The sequence below is a fragment of the Hylaeus volcanicus genome, chromosome 2 (assembly GCF_026283585.1).
Source record: "Hylaeus volcanicus isolate JK05 chromosome 2, UHH_iyHylVolc1.0_haploid, whole genome shotgun sequence".
Lineage (NCBI taxonomy): Eukaryota > Metazoa > Arthropoda > Insecta > Hymenoptera > Colletidae > Hylaeus > Hylaeus volcanicus.
The window spans coordinates 32,039,618-32,051,419 of NC_071977.1; the positions used below are offsets into that span (position 1 = coordinate 32,039,618).

Here is an 11,802-nt window from a genome sequence, read left to right on the forward strand (position 1 = left end):
CTCGCTTGTCCTATTATATGCGAGAAGGTACAAATGTGCGTTTAGAAATGAATAAAAATGATTTAAATATAAAATTAGAACATGCATGAAAATAAAGAGCAAACGTATTTTCCATGTAATGTTCCTGAATTACACATAACGACATAACAGAATAATTTGATCCAATAATATCGAAGTATGTTCGAAAATTTGTCGTGTCTAACATCCTGCTGAAATTTTTTTAATTAAAAACAAAATGTAGTTTGATGCTATAACTAAAAAAGAAAACATTGATAATCTAATAATAATTAAAGCAGCAATTTTAACATATACAGGTCCTTTATTTAAACATTTATTTCTCAGATCTTTATCAATAGTATACAAAGTAACTAGTTATTTATAATTTACAAATAAAATTTGCTTTAATAATAATAATAATAATAATAGTAATATTTAAAAAATTCTTGCACGTATTATTAAGTATTCAGTTTTTGGGATGTTTCTGTATTTGATGCCCTCGAATATATACCAAAATGATTTAATCGACGCCAACGTAAATCCTCGGGATCTGGCGTTGGCGGAGCAGTGACACATTCTAAACTCAGTTGTAGAGCTCTTCTTAAATCGTCATCCTCGTCTGCATCCTCGGTTACATTTGTTATAGGAGCTGTTTTGTTATCATTACGAAGGTCTAATCTCAATTTAAGAGACTCGTCAATATCGTTATTTTTACTTTCTAAACTTAATTGAACTGCCCTTTGTAATTCTGCCTTTTCATCGTCTTCTTCGTCCTTTCCTTCGATTCTTATAGGAATTATCCTTTCTCGTGGCTTGTGTGCTACTTCTTGTTTAGACGACGATGCTGTGGTACACGTAGTTGGCATCGTATTATTAGTTAAATCAGTAGGAACATCTGTGCTCGTCGAGTCAGAAACAATTGGTACTTTAACTTCTCCTAGAGCAAGGGCAGCTTTCAAGAGTTGATCTTCTTCTTTAGTACCCAGGCGATAACCCTTTGTTTCTGTTCTCAAAGCAGTTTTCGAGTTTCCTTTTGGTACAGCCACTACCGGATTTCTCATAAGAACATCTTCTGCAGGACATTGAGGAAGTGTACCAATAACAATAAAAATAGAATAACCTATAAAAAAAATGTGAAATTTTGTATTTCCATCTCTATTTGTCTTTAATGTATTCCACTTACCTTCTTGCATCAATTGAGCTAAATACATTGCAAGGTAAGTGTCAGATATAAGCTGTGGTCCATTTAGCATTGAATTTAAATTAAACCATTGTTTTCCAATTTTTCTTATTGTAAACCAATGGCCTTTGTAATTACAAATGTATGCTTTCATCTGTCTGAAAGTCATATTTATTCTTATTATATATTTCTTACAAAATATAAGATGAAGTATGAAAAATGATAAAGTATATATTCTTTTTTAATGCACAATACAGGAAGGAATATCTCAATTACAGCGAGTCCTCTACTTACGCCGTTAATTCGTTCCAAAGCTTTCCGCGTTAGTTGGATTGTATGAATATACTTTTGACACACAATTTTCATTTTATAGGATAACTGAAGTTAAATATAATCACATATACTTCTCTGGATAAAGAAAATTTAAAGAAAAGATAACTTGAGATCGTATTACACAAGGACTTACTGTAATGATAATATATATATATATACAACAACTGTACTTCACGTGTACCTTAAAAATATATGAAATCAAAAAATGAAAGAATGAATAATAACCTACGAAGGATCTTTTTGTGCTACTAATGCCGCAGATTCTGTACTGTTATACGGGACTAATTCTAATCCCCAAACCGTTAATGCACTGCTAATAACTTGAACAGAGAAGTATCCGCTGTCATCCATATTTCCCGATGGTTGCTAGGCAAAACAATTAATGGATTTTAGTACATTTGTTTGGTAAACACAACAGAGTTTTTACATTCGATAGAAGTTTTACAAACTACAATTGTTCTTCACATTACGTATAACACAAGATGCAAACTAATTACAACGTAGAAGTATTTACCTCTAAGAAAAGTTTATAATCCTCGCTATCAATACCAGATTCAGCCATTCTTATTCTTTCTTCTTCGTCCATTTGTTGACCAAAATTAGCAAGATCCACTGCATTAAAGTACGGACCTTGCAAAAGAGCGTTTAAACAATGTTGCGCGCATAAATATCCTTCTTGCTGCAAGGAATATTCCCGTTAACATGACACAAACGCAATAAGACCGTTATATTTTTCTTCCCACGTATTATCAGTTACCTTTTCGTGAAATATAGTTTCCATTTTACCAGTACTTTTTCAACGTAATACGTGAAACATACAAACATTAAGTAAGAATCGAGTCGTTTCACGACGAATAATCTCAAAAGATTTCTATGACCAAACGTCACCCACAAAAATATTTTTTGGTTATAACCAAAACAATATAATGTATAGTTAGACACGTCATTGGTTGTTACGATCTATACCTACAGTGGCGCCGCCTTACGGTACATTTTAGATGTATTATTTAATTCAGTGAAAATACATCATGATATAATTGTGTTATTATTACGTTATTATAACGTGAGTAAAATTTAAAGAGTAACGGATTGAGAGGTACTTCGTTGCAGTTATGGAATACTTTTTGGACATTACGGAAGAAAAACGTTCAGATGCAAATGGAAATAATTCTAACATGGAGTGTTTCCAATGAAACATTTCACTACACGCGGTAGGTTGATCATCACGTACGTATCACGTTATATAATTACATAAATTTTATACCAAACCTGTTTCGCGATTGGTTGACGGAAAATTAATAAATGTATTCGCTAACGTCTTTAAGCTCCATTAAAGGAAACCTTAAGCCAGATACATAGAAGATATTCGCGATCGCATCAATGGACAGAATATGGAATAGTCGAGAAGCATCAGAAACTATAAAATTATTATACAAGGGCTTTGGCCGAATTTGAGCCTCGTCTGCTACCACGGCATAGAAAAGGACACCGACCGTCGAGTACACCGAATACCAACGAAGGGAATCCGAAGGAAAGTCCGAAAGTAAAGAATCGGGAGCGCAGAGGAAAGGAAGATAGTATTCGGGGTTGTATTGGAGTGTATTGCCGGCACCGGCACTAGACAGAAGTAGAAGCCAAAAGGGTAACGGAAGATACGACGGCGTCGACGACCTGTAGAAGACGACACCGACGACACCTGCTTCATCGAAAAAACGAGAGGCCGGAGAGACACGGTGACGGCGGGGGCGGCCATACTCAAACAACCGCCGAGCGAAGTGCGCGGCACAACGCAGGAATCGGACGATAATAAAGCCGCGTTATACTCGTTCGCGGACGGTCTGGGGATCGAGGTGTAACGGGCGCGGGTGCCTCCATTGGTACGCGAACGAAAGAATTTACGAGGGCAAGTGAAAACGGAAGTTGTGGAAAGTGCAAAAAGAAAGAGGAAAGCGGCCCGAGGAATCGAGGCGCAGGGAACGGTATGAGTGCGAAGACGGACGTGAACAGGCGGGTCCTAGCGATTCAGGCCAAGAAAAAAAGGCACAAGCCGAGCAAGCGGAAAGGAAAGGGAAATTCTCAAGGTGATTCAGAGACACCAGGAGCTCAATGCTCCAAGACGCCAGCCGCTCGACAAGCGCAAGGATCGGATTTCTACCTGGGAAACAGGTACCCACCGACTATCTCTAACGTGTCATTTCATTTTCCGTTGACTTTTCTTGCTGACAGTTTGTTATTAAAACGAATCGATTCGGTTCGAGAAAGTTCAGTGTTGAATCCGCTGTCGATTACTTTCTACAGTTCGATGGCAATGAGATATTCTCAGTGAACGGTTTTACGGGATAATAAGGAGCATGCAAACCCGTTCGGAGACAGTGTTATTTCGTCGCGAAGTAATTGTTGTTGCGAGGGCACGATCGAAACCAGTATTTTTTTTTAAACAGAATTGAAGTCTAGTTGTAGAGAGTGACGAGTATAAACAAACTATGGGACGTTGAGGGTAGCTGGCCAGTCATTTCCATTAAAAGTAGATTCGGAGAGTGTTATTTAAATGATATTGCATCGTGGTTCCTTAACCTATGAGGCACTCCTGAAGAGTTAGTAAAATACGTCGTTTGTCATATTAGATTAAGATACTGCTGTAAAAAGTCCAATAATTAGTCTTATTATTCTACATTAGTTTTATTCTGAAAAGCTTGTTTTTATAAAAGTGACTGACTAACTATTCTTTAATATTTTATAGGATGTTTAGGCTTGACAAACACAATGTGTGAATGCTTTTACCATTTGCATCCTCCTTTTCATAAGATGTACAAAAGTATTGGAAGTATTTTTTAATTTTCTATTTTCTGATTGGTGTTTTCCCCTCTTTTCGTTTTCTAAATGGAATTTATAGACTGGAACCATGCCATAGCTCAAGTAATGAAACAATAGAAGACGTCGACGAGGTATACATTAGCGAAGATGAAGAGCAAGAGGATAGCAGCGATTATTGCAAAGGAGGGTATCATCCCGTCAAAATAGGGGATTTATTCCTAAATCGTTATCATGTAACTCGTAAACTTGGCTGGGGCCATTTTTCGACAGTGTGGCTCTGCTGGGACTTACAAGTATGTATACAACATAGCAAACAATATTTTCATGATTGTTAAGTTCACAAAGGGAGTGTTTTGAAATATTTTCTGCAGGATAAACGATTTGTGGCACTTAAAGTGGTGAAATCTGCAACCCATTTTACCGAAACTGCATTGGATGAAATTAAATTATTGAAAGATGTGCGCGATACAGATCCCACTGATCCTAAGCGCAATAAAACCGTCCAATTGCTCAATGATTTCAAGATCAGTGGCGTTAATGGTTTGCATGTTTGCATGGTATTTGAAGTGCTAGGAGATAATCTTCTTAAATTAATCATCAAATCCAACTATAGAGGAATTCCAAGGAACAATGTTAAACGTATCATCCGACAAGTTCTCGAAGGTCTTGATTACCTTCATAATAAATGTAAGGCAATCTTGAAAACCCATTTAGTATTTAGTGTTATTAGGCAATATTTGCGTGATCGTGTGAACAAATTATTTTACCATAATATGCATTTAAAACATTATACTCAAAGGATTGTGTTCGATTTATTGGAATAATATTAAAGTGTACATTTATCTTAAAGTATTTCTTTCTTTTTTCAGGTAAAATTATTCATACAGACATAAAACCTGAGAATGTTCTTATTTGCGTTGACGAAGCTTACATACGAAAATTAGCTTGCCAAGCTACAGAGTTGCATTCTCTTGGAATGAAATTGCCAGTATCGTTAATTTCAACTGCACCAAAGGAATTCCAAGAACCCACTCCTAACTCTAAAATGTCAAAGAATAAAAAGAAAAAGCTGAAAAAGAAAGCCAAACGTCAGAATGAACTGCTGAAAAAACAAATGGAACAAATCGAAGAACTAGAGGAGCAAAATAAACTTGCAAATAGCACAAGAGAAAACGGTGAAATAGAAACAAATAGTCCAGATCAAGACGTAAATACGGAAAGTATAGAAGATAATACCGAAAGCAAGGGATCGCCCAATATCTCGGAACCATCTGTACCTTCATTGCACATAAATGGCGTGGATAGTCTAGCGGGTGGAGAAAAAGTAGAGAATCAATTACCCTCCCAACCTGAAAAAATGGACAATGCAAACATGTGCGACATAGAAAAAAGTTGGGGTGAAGAATTATTACCGCCCTATGAAGAAGATACAGATGAATGTAGCGAAGGTAAAATATTTAAAAAAAGAAAAAAAAAATCAAAGGAATTTATACATACCAAGTACCCATAATTATAACTACCAAGACGTATTGTAATCAATTTCACTACTGTTGTATTTTTTTTTTTATAGCACCTAATTTACAACCACCTGAAAGTAAACAATTGAAACGAGCATCCGTAGCTCCCTTAGATCCTGCCATAGTGGAATGTGATGTTGAAGTGAAAATAGCAGATCTCGGTAATGCTTGTTGGGTCCATAATAAATTCACTGATGATATTCAAACTCGTCAATATAGATCGTTAGAGGTGTTACTACGATCAGGATACGATACTTCCGCGGATATATGGTCCACTGCCTGTATGGCATTCGAATTGGCAACCGGTGATTATCTTTTTGAACCGCATAGCGGTAAAGATTATTGCAGGTAAGTTTCAACGTTTTAAAATATCTTTTATATCTCCGTGACCTAGTACTGTAAAATGTATTTTACTTGTTGTAGAAACGAAGATCATTTAGCACACATTATCGAATTGCTCGGAGAAATACCAAGACGGGTTGCTTTTTCTGGCAAAAAATCAAAACTGTACTTCAATAAGAAAGTAGAGTTAAAACACATAACTGGATTGAAACCGTGGGGACTGTACGAGGTGCTTACAGAAAAATATGATTGGTCATCAAGAGAAGCGCGCGAGTTTGAAGAGTTCTTAACTCCGATGCTCGAATTTGACCCGACTATGCGCGCTACAGCAGCAGACTGCCTGAAGCATCCGTGGCTGCAAATCAAAAAGTGATCGTGTTTTTTATCGTTTTATCTTTAAATTTTCCAACTCTAAACTTTTACCATCCTGATATAATCATAAGTCGAGAGTGTAACAAGAAGCAACAACCTGCAGGTGTCAGGTTCTTTCATATTATATACAATATTTTATTTCCATATTACGCATTGTTATTTGTAAAATAGGCACGATAAAATTATTTAATATTTAATAAACATAAGTCAATTGTAATATATATACATTTTTATAGAATACGAAATTATTAAAAACGTATATTATAAAATTTCACGATTCAGACAAGTTTCTTTTATCTTTTTAACTGATGATAATTTGACAATCGTCATTTACGTCCGAATTGTTACGTGTAATTTCAAGTGACGAGAAAGAACCATAATATTTGCGATTCAATGAAAAAGAGCTTGCTACATTCCGCTAAATTCCGTATGCAGTTGGGTACGCTTCTGGTTGTAACACTCTCGACAGTGGCTGCCTATTTGTGTATTTATAAATTTGTTAAATCATGTTTTTCATTTACTAATGATATCTTAAATTAAAATTTCGTAGTACTTTATTATTTTACACGGTCATCGTTGTACTATCCTTTGTACTTGTCATTTAATTTATCATCAAGTATCCCAAGAGTCGTGAGACCTACTCATAATGTACTTTAGGAAAGGGCAGACAAAACGTTACGCTACAATGAACACTAAATCTATATTAACATATATTATTTTTATTTTTATTTTTTTGCGTTACATCGATTAATCGAAATTTGTTCATAGCAGATTTCTTCACTGTGATCTCTCCTTGTGCTTAATTAATATCCAAAAAAATATAATGATTAATATTATTATCTTAATATCGATTAAAAAGAATAATACTCATTACACATACGCCGGAACGTGTGTTTAAGGAACTGAATCTTTGTACAAATTCAATAAATGCAAAAATATGTATATCGTATGTTAGTATAATTAGGAGTTGGTCGCCAGATTCTTGGTAAAACAACTGAACGATACCGATATGATTCGGAATAAGACAGTGCATACATTGCTCGAGTATAAGAAATAATTAAGAAAAAAAAACACAAAAGAATTTGCTTTATCTTCGATAACAATAACAATAAATTTACATTTCGAAGGAAACAAGAGATTTGTAATAAAATTGTCGTGCACACGAATTTGTTTACGTATACTATCGCAAGAGTATATACACTGTCTAATTTCGAACAATGACCGAAGTATTGATCGTGGCACACACTTCTGTTCAAACTTATAAATTTCGTTATACTGCTAAGACACATATATCATTATACATAATGTACAATTTAGAAGAAAGAAGGCAAGATTGGTGACTGAGTTTTCAGTGAACATAAAGTAATCGTGATAACAGGAAAACAAAGGATATGTGTTGTTAAGTTTTGTGCGACCTTCTTTACTTCGAGCTGTTGACTGACTATTGAGCTCTCTGCCGTTAAATTGTCTTCTATTTTATAACGAAGAAAGCGAAACAGTATGCTCACTGGATATTCAACGTCGCAAAAAGACACTTGTACCGTTGGATTCTATTTTATGCTTCCGTACGAATATTCTGTTTCGCTTCACCTACCAGTTTACGATCGTTTCACTAAAGAGGTATGATCAGTGGAAGGCATTTCATACGAAACGAGTGAAAACTCATACGAAACAGACACTTGTAAACAGTGTTGCGTTAAATAAGCGGTAGCGGATTTTTTTCGGGTAAAGGAGAAGAATTTTTACCTTAAATACCTTTAAAAAAAAAACAAAAAGAAGAAATTGTTTCACGCTATAAATTCAATACAACTGAATTTTCTTTCTGTCTTTTTTTGAAAGAGTTCGAAAATGAATGTGCCTTCTTAACAGAATTATTTTAACGGTCGTGTGTCAATTGCCATAAAGAAACATTCATTTTTAGAAATGTAAACGAGAAAGGAGGTATTTAAAATGTTACTGTTCAACTGCGACAACAGTATACGTGAAACAGACGCGTAGCAATTTCGAATACAATAAAATCTGACACTGTTCTTACGTATACCCTATGTAAAAGTGTCTCTTCTACCCGTATTATAGTCGGCGAAACTTAAACTCAATTATGCAAGACCATGTTTGAACAACTCTTTTTTTTTTCGTTTCAAAGTATATTCATCTAACATCTCACATTGTAACCGTGCGACGTAACTACGACCTTTGGGACTGATGATGGCAACCGTGTTGCATTTGTACAGTACACAACGGAAGTTATATAGTAGATATATATGTATGTATATATATATATACACACACACCGGTATTATTTTATGAAACGCGGCCAGTGAAATCCGAACAAGAATGGCAACAGTACAAGGACACGGATTAATAAGAAAGAAAGAAACGCCTTCAAACACGTCTCGAGCTTTTCGCCTGACCGTCCTTATCGCTGATCAATTGCCAATCATCACACGATTGCACGTCAACAATAATTTTACGCTTTTACGAGAATGTATAATAGAATGTTTATTGTTAACGACGCGACGGGAACACATCGTTATCGCGACGAACGATAACTTACAATCGTCCAACGATTCTTGTTGCGCAACAAAAACGAATGATCGGTTTCTTTTGCCGATATATTCCAACGGATTTCAAGGACTCGCGATTTCATCGCGTAACCGGACATTAACGATTATACGTACCAACGATATATATAAATTATATATATATATATAAATAGAGTAATAAATCGAACGACAGTTTTCGTAGGTGTGATTCGCTGCTTGGCGCTAGGATAGTTAGGATGAAATTAACAAAACATTAACAGTAAAAATGTGTATAGCTTGATGTACGAGAGTTCACCGAACCCTACCCCCCCCCCCCCCCCCACCATCTAACGTATGAGCTAGCAAAATTGTATTCGTACGCATTCAAACCTGAAGGCTCCATGCGTGTTTACGGTTCTTTTTTTTTCGGTGATAAGAGACTAAAGTATCGAGAGCTGGATGAGAAGTAACTCGATTGCGAGAAAACATGGTTTGCACAGGGGACCCAAATACGAAACAAGATGTTCGAAGCTTTAACGGCCCGGTTCTTCGAAGTTGCTAATGAGACTTTCGGTGGTGGCTACGTCCTTTGTAGCTGGATCTTTTTTAAGGATTGGCATGTATCGCGACTTATCCCCCCCGCCTCGCCCCGCCCCTCAAAATGCGTCCGGGAGTATTCTTCGACGCATACATCAAACTTGAGCAATATCACTCCCCAATTCTGTCCAAGAGTATCTTCCGTACGCAAATTTTGACGTGGACACCCGAAACAGAGCGGAATCTCGACATTCCCCCGTGTCACTTCTGAAACCAAGCCACACTGGGTGTTCGAGAAGCCTAAATACCTTTCGTTTCTCTGATCTGCTGTCATTTACGCAAAACTGTTTAATTACGGGGAATTATTGTCCCGCGCGATGAATGTAAAAAAAAAAAAAAAAAACTTGTTAAGGTACTGTAGAAAAAATGGCATGACAGAGAAATTCTCGGGATCCGTGACGTGCGCGATTTTTCTTTGTAATATTACGAAATTCGAGAACGTGGGGACGTTCGGATGGGTAAACTGCTTGGGAGAATAATAAACGTAAAGAAGCAAGAAAAACGAAAAAAAAAAAAAAGATGGTTCCGAACGAACACCAAGTTATATAACGTAAGTTGTGTGGCGTGTGTAACGCGCGTCTATGAGATACTGTAAATATTGAAAAAGTATATTTGGGGAGTTTTACACGTTTTTAGACCGACGAGTCTCTGCATTATAAACCTTCGACGATTTAGAACGAGCGCTCGTGAGAAACGCGTTCCGATGGATTATCACGTGACGCATCACGTAAAACGACTCATCCGATAGGATCGTAATCCGTCGGTGGTTTCACGTAATAAATCGACGAGATCGGGGTATGATATTCTAATCTTAACCGATTGGTACATAGTTATACTGGTCGTAGCGTTATAGCGATCATTTAACTCTGCATGTTTAGCCGATTGCTCGATGTTGTACATACCACACCATGTACCGTAATGAGCATTAATAAGAATATAACTATCGATAAAAATACGTATAGACGCTCATGATACGTGATGATTATTTTTAGAACTTTATTGGATGATAATCCAATGCGCAAATAATCATTTGAGCAGAGGATGTATATAACTTTAAATCGACTGGAGCATCGAGAGTAATGTGAGGCGTGTCTGCCATGCTTTTAGACAATACTTGAATATTTGTAAAGAAAGGGTAATAGTGTTTATCGATATATTAATGTTGGCTAAATAGAATTTCAACTACGGCAGATCCGACGATAAGAACGCGTTCAACAACAGAATGAAAAAAAAGCAACTCCCCTCTAACCCTCTTACAAAGAATAAATAATCGTACCACATAGTTTTCCGCATTGTACATTTATCCCATTGGATTTCGATCGCGTCAAGAAACATTTGCTTGCGTTCGATTTGAAGTCACCTCTGGCGTGTTTTCATGCTAATATGAAAACCAGCATATCGTGTAGTCGAAAACTACTACGCCATACCATTTATATATACGCGATCGAATAGAAAATATCATAAAAGAAGATCGATTCTAGTGAACGCATTATACGTGGTTGTAGTAAACTGTTATTTGCAAACATATGTACCTCGTGCTCCAGTCACTCAATGTACGACCAGTTGAGGCATAAAAAAAAGAAAACGTAGGACATAATAAAGTAGCGATAACGAATCGAACAAATAAACGGATTTGATGTTTAGACGCTGCCTCCGTTATGTGCCCTGCCTCAGAAAAATAAGATAATAGACCTATGTACCCGCCTCCCGAGACCGGTATATAACATCAAAAATAAATTCACATTAAAATAAAACGAGCAGCGTGTCTTCTTTTTTTTTCTTTTATCTCCAACACAATCCCCGATCGATCTAGCAAAGGAAACCATTCGTTTTTGATTGATTTTTATCCAAAATGTTTCTAAATGCCTTCTTTTTTAACCTTTTAAACTATTATAGTTTCTCTTGTGGGTTCCCGCTATTTTTGCTCAAATCAAGAACAATCTAGCGGTGAACATTCCGAACTATTTTTCGGAGTTTGTTCAGCGCCTCTATCGGGAAAACGCTCAAGTTTGTCCTCGATTTTTTTACCGACATGATGGTAATTTACCAACAGGTGTCGGTAAATACATTGAAAATAACCCATCTAACGGTGAAAGCAGGAACTAAACGAGGACAAACTTGGGCGTTT

The 11,802-nt window shown here is 36.3% G+C and overlaps 2 protein-coding genes across 4 annotated transcripts; one reads left to right on the forward strand and one right to left on the reverse strand.

The window, feature by feature from the left end:
• Positions 1–288: 288 nt before the first annotated feature.
• On the reverse strand, positions 289–2,429 carry LOC128872464 (ataxin-3-like). Of its 2 annotated transcripts, none has more exons than XM_054115175.1 (5): positions 2,268–2,429; positions 2,025–2,189; positions 1,740–1,876; positions 1,181–1,335; positions 289–1,069 (listed from the first exon to the last, which is right to left on the reverse strand). In XM_054115175.1, exons 1-5 carry the CDS (start codon positions 2,289–2,291, stop codon positions 456–458), a joined length of 1,095 nt encoding a protein of 364 aa, XP_053971150.1. In that variant the 5' UTR covers positions 2,292–2,429; the 3' UTR covers positions 289–455. The 2 variants fall into 2 exon arrangements, with proteins under 2 accessions (XP_053971150.1, XP_053971149.1); XM_054115174.1 differs by having other exon boundaries at positions 290–1,117.
• A 448-nt stretch (positions 2,430–2,877) lies between these two features.
• On the forward strand, positions 2,878–7,115 carry LOC128885232 (SRSF protein kinase 3-like). Of its 2 annotated transcripts, none has more exons than XM_054139167.1 (6): positions 2,878–3,676; positions 4,422–4,617; positions 4,696–5,011; positions 5,194–5,772; positions 5,895–6,189; positions 6,265–7,115. In XM_054139167.1, the coding sequence occupies exons 1-6, from the start codon at positions 3,492–3,494 to the stop codon at positions 6,554–6,556; spliced, it is 1,863 nt and encodes a 620-aa protein (XP_053995142.1). In that variant the 5' UTR covers positions 2,878–3,491; the 3' UTR covers positions 6,557–7,115. The 2 variants fall into 2 exon arrangements, with proteins under 2 accessions (XP_053995142.1, XP_053995141.1); XM_054139166.1 differs by having other exon boundaries at positions 2,881–3,676; positions 4,404–4,617.
• Positions 7,116–11,802: the final 4,687 nt, after the last annotated feature.

Bases quoted from the DNA above. Each gene is read 5' to 3' on its own strand.
- LOC128872464 (XM_054115174.1), bottom strand. From the start codon at position 2,291: ATGGAAACTATATTTCACGAAAAG. The intron at 1,336-1,739 runs GTAGGTTATTAT...TATGACTTTCAG, and splicing joins GTAGCACAAAAAGATCCTTC to ACAGATGAAAGCATACATTT. The intron at 1,118-1,180 runs GTAAGTGGAATA...TTTTTTTTATAG, and splicing joins AGCTCAATTGATGCAAGAAG to GTTATTCTATTTTTATTGTT.
- LOC128885232 (XM_054139166.1), top strand. From the start codon at position 3,492: ATGAGTGCGAAGACGGACGTGAACAGGCGGGTCCTAGCGATTCAGGCC. The intron at 3,677-4,403 runs GTACCCACCGAC...TGGAATTTATAG, and splicing joins GATTTCTACCTGGGAAACAG to ACTGGAACCATGCCATAGCT. The intron at 5,773-5,894 runs GTAAAATATTTA...TTTTTTTTATAG, and splicing joins TACAGATGAATGTAGCGAAG to CACCTAATTTACAACCACCT.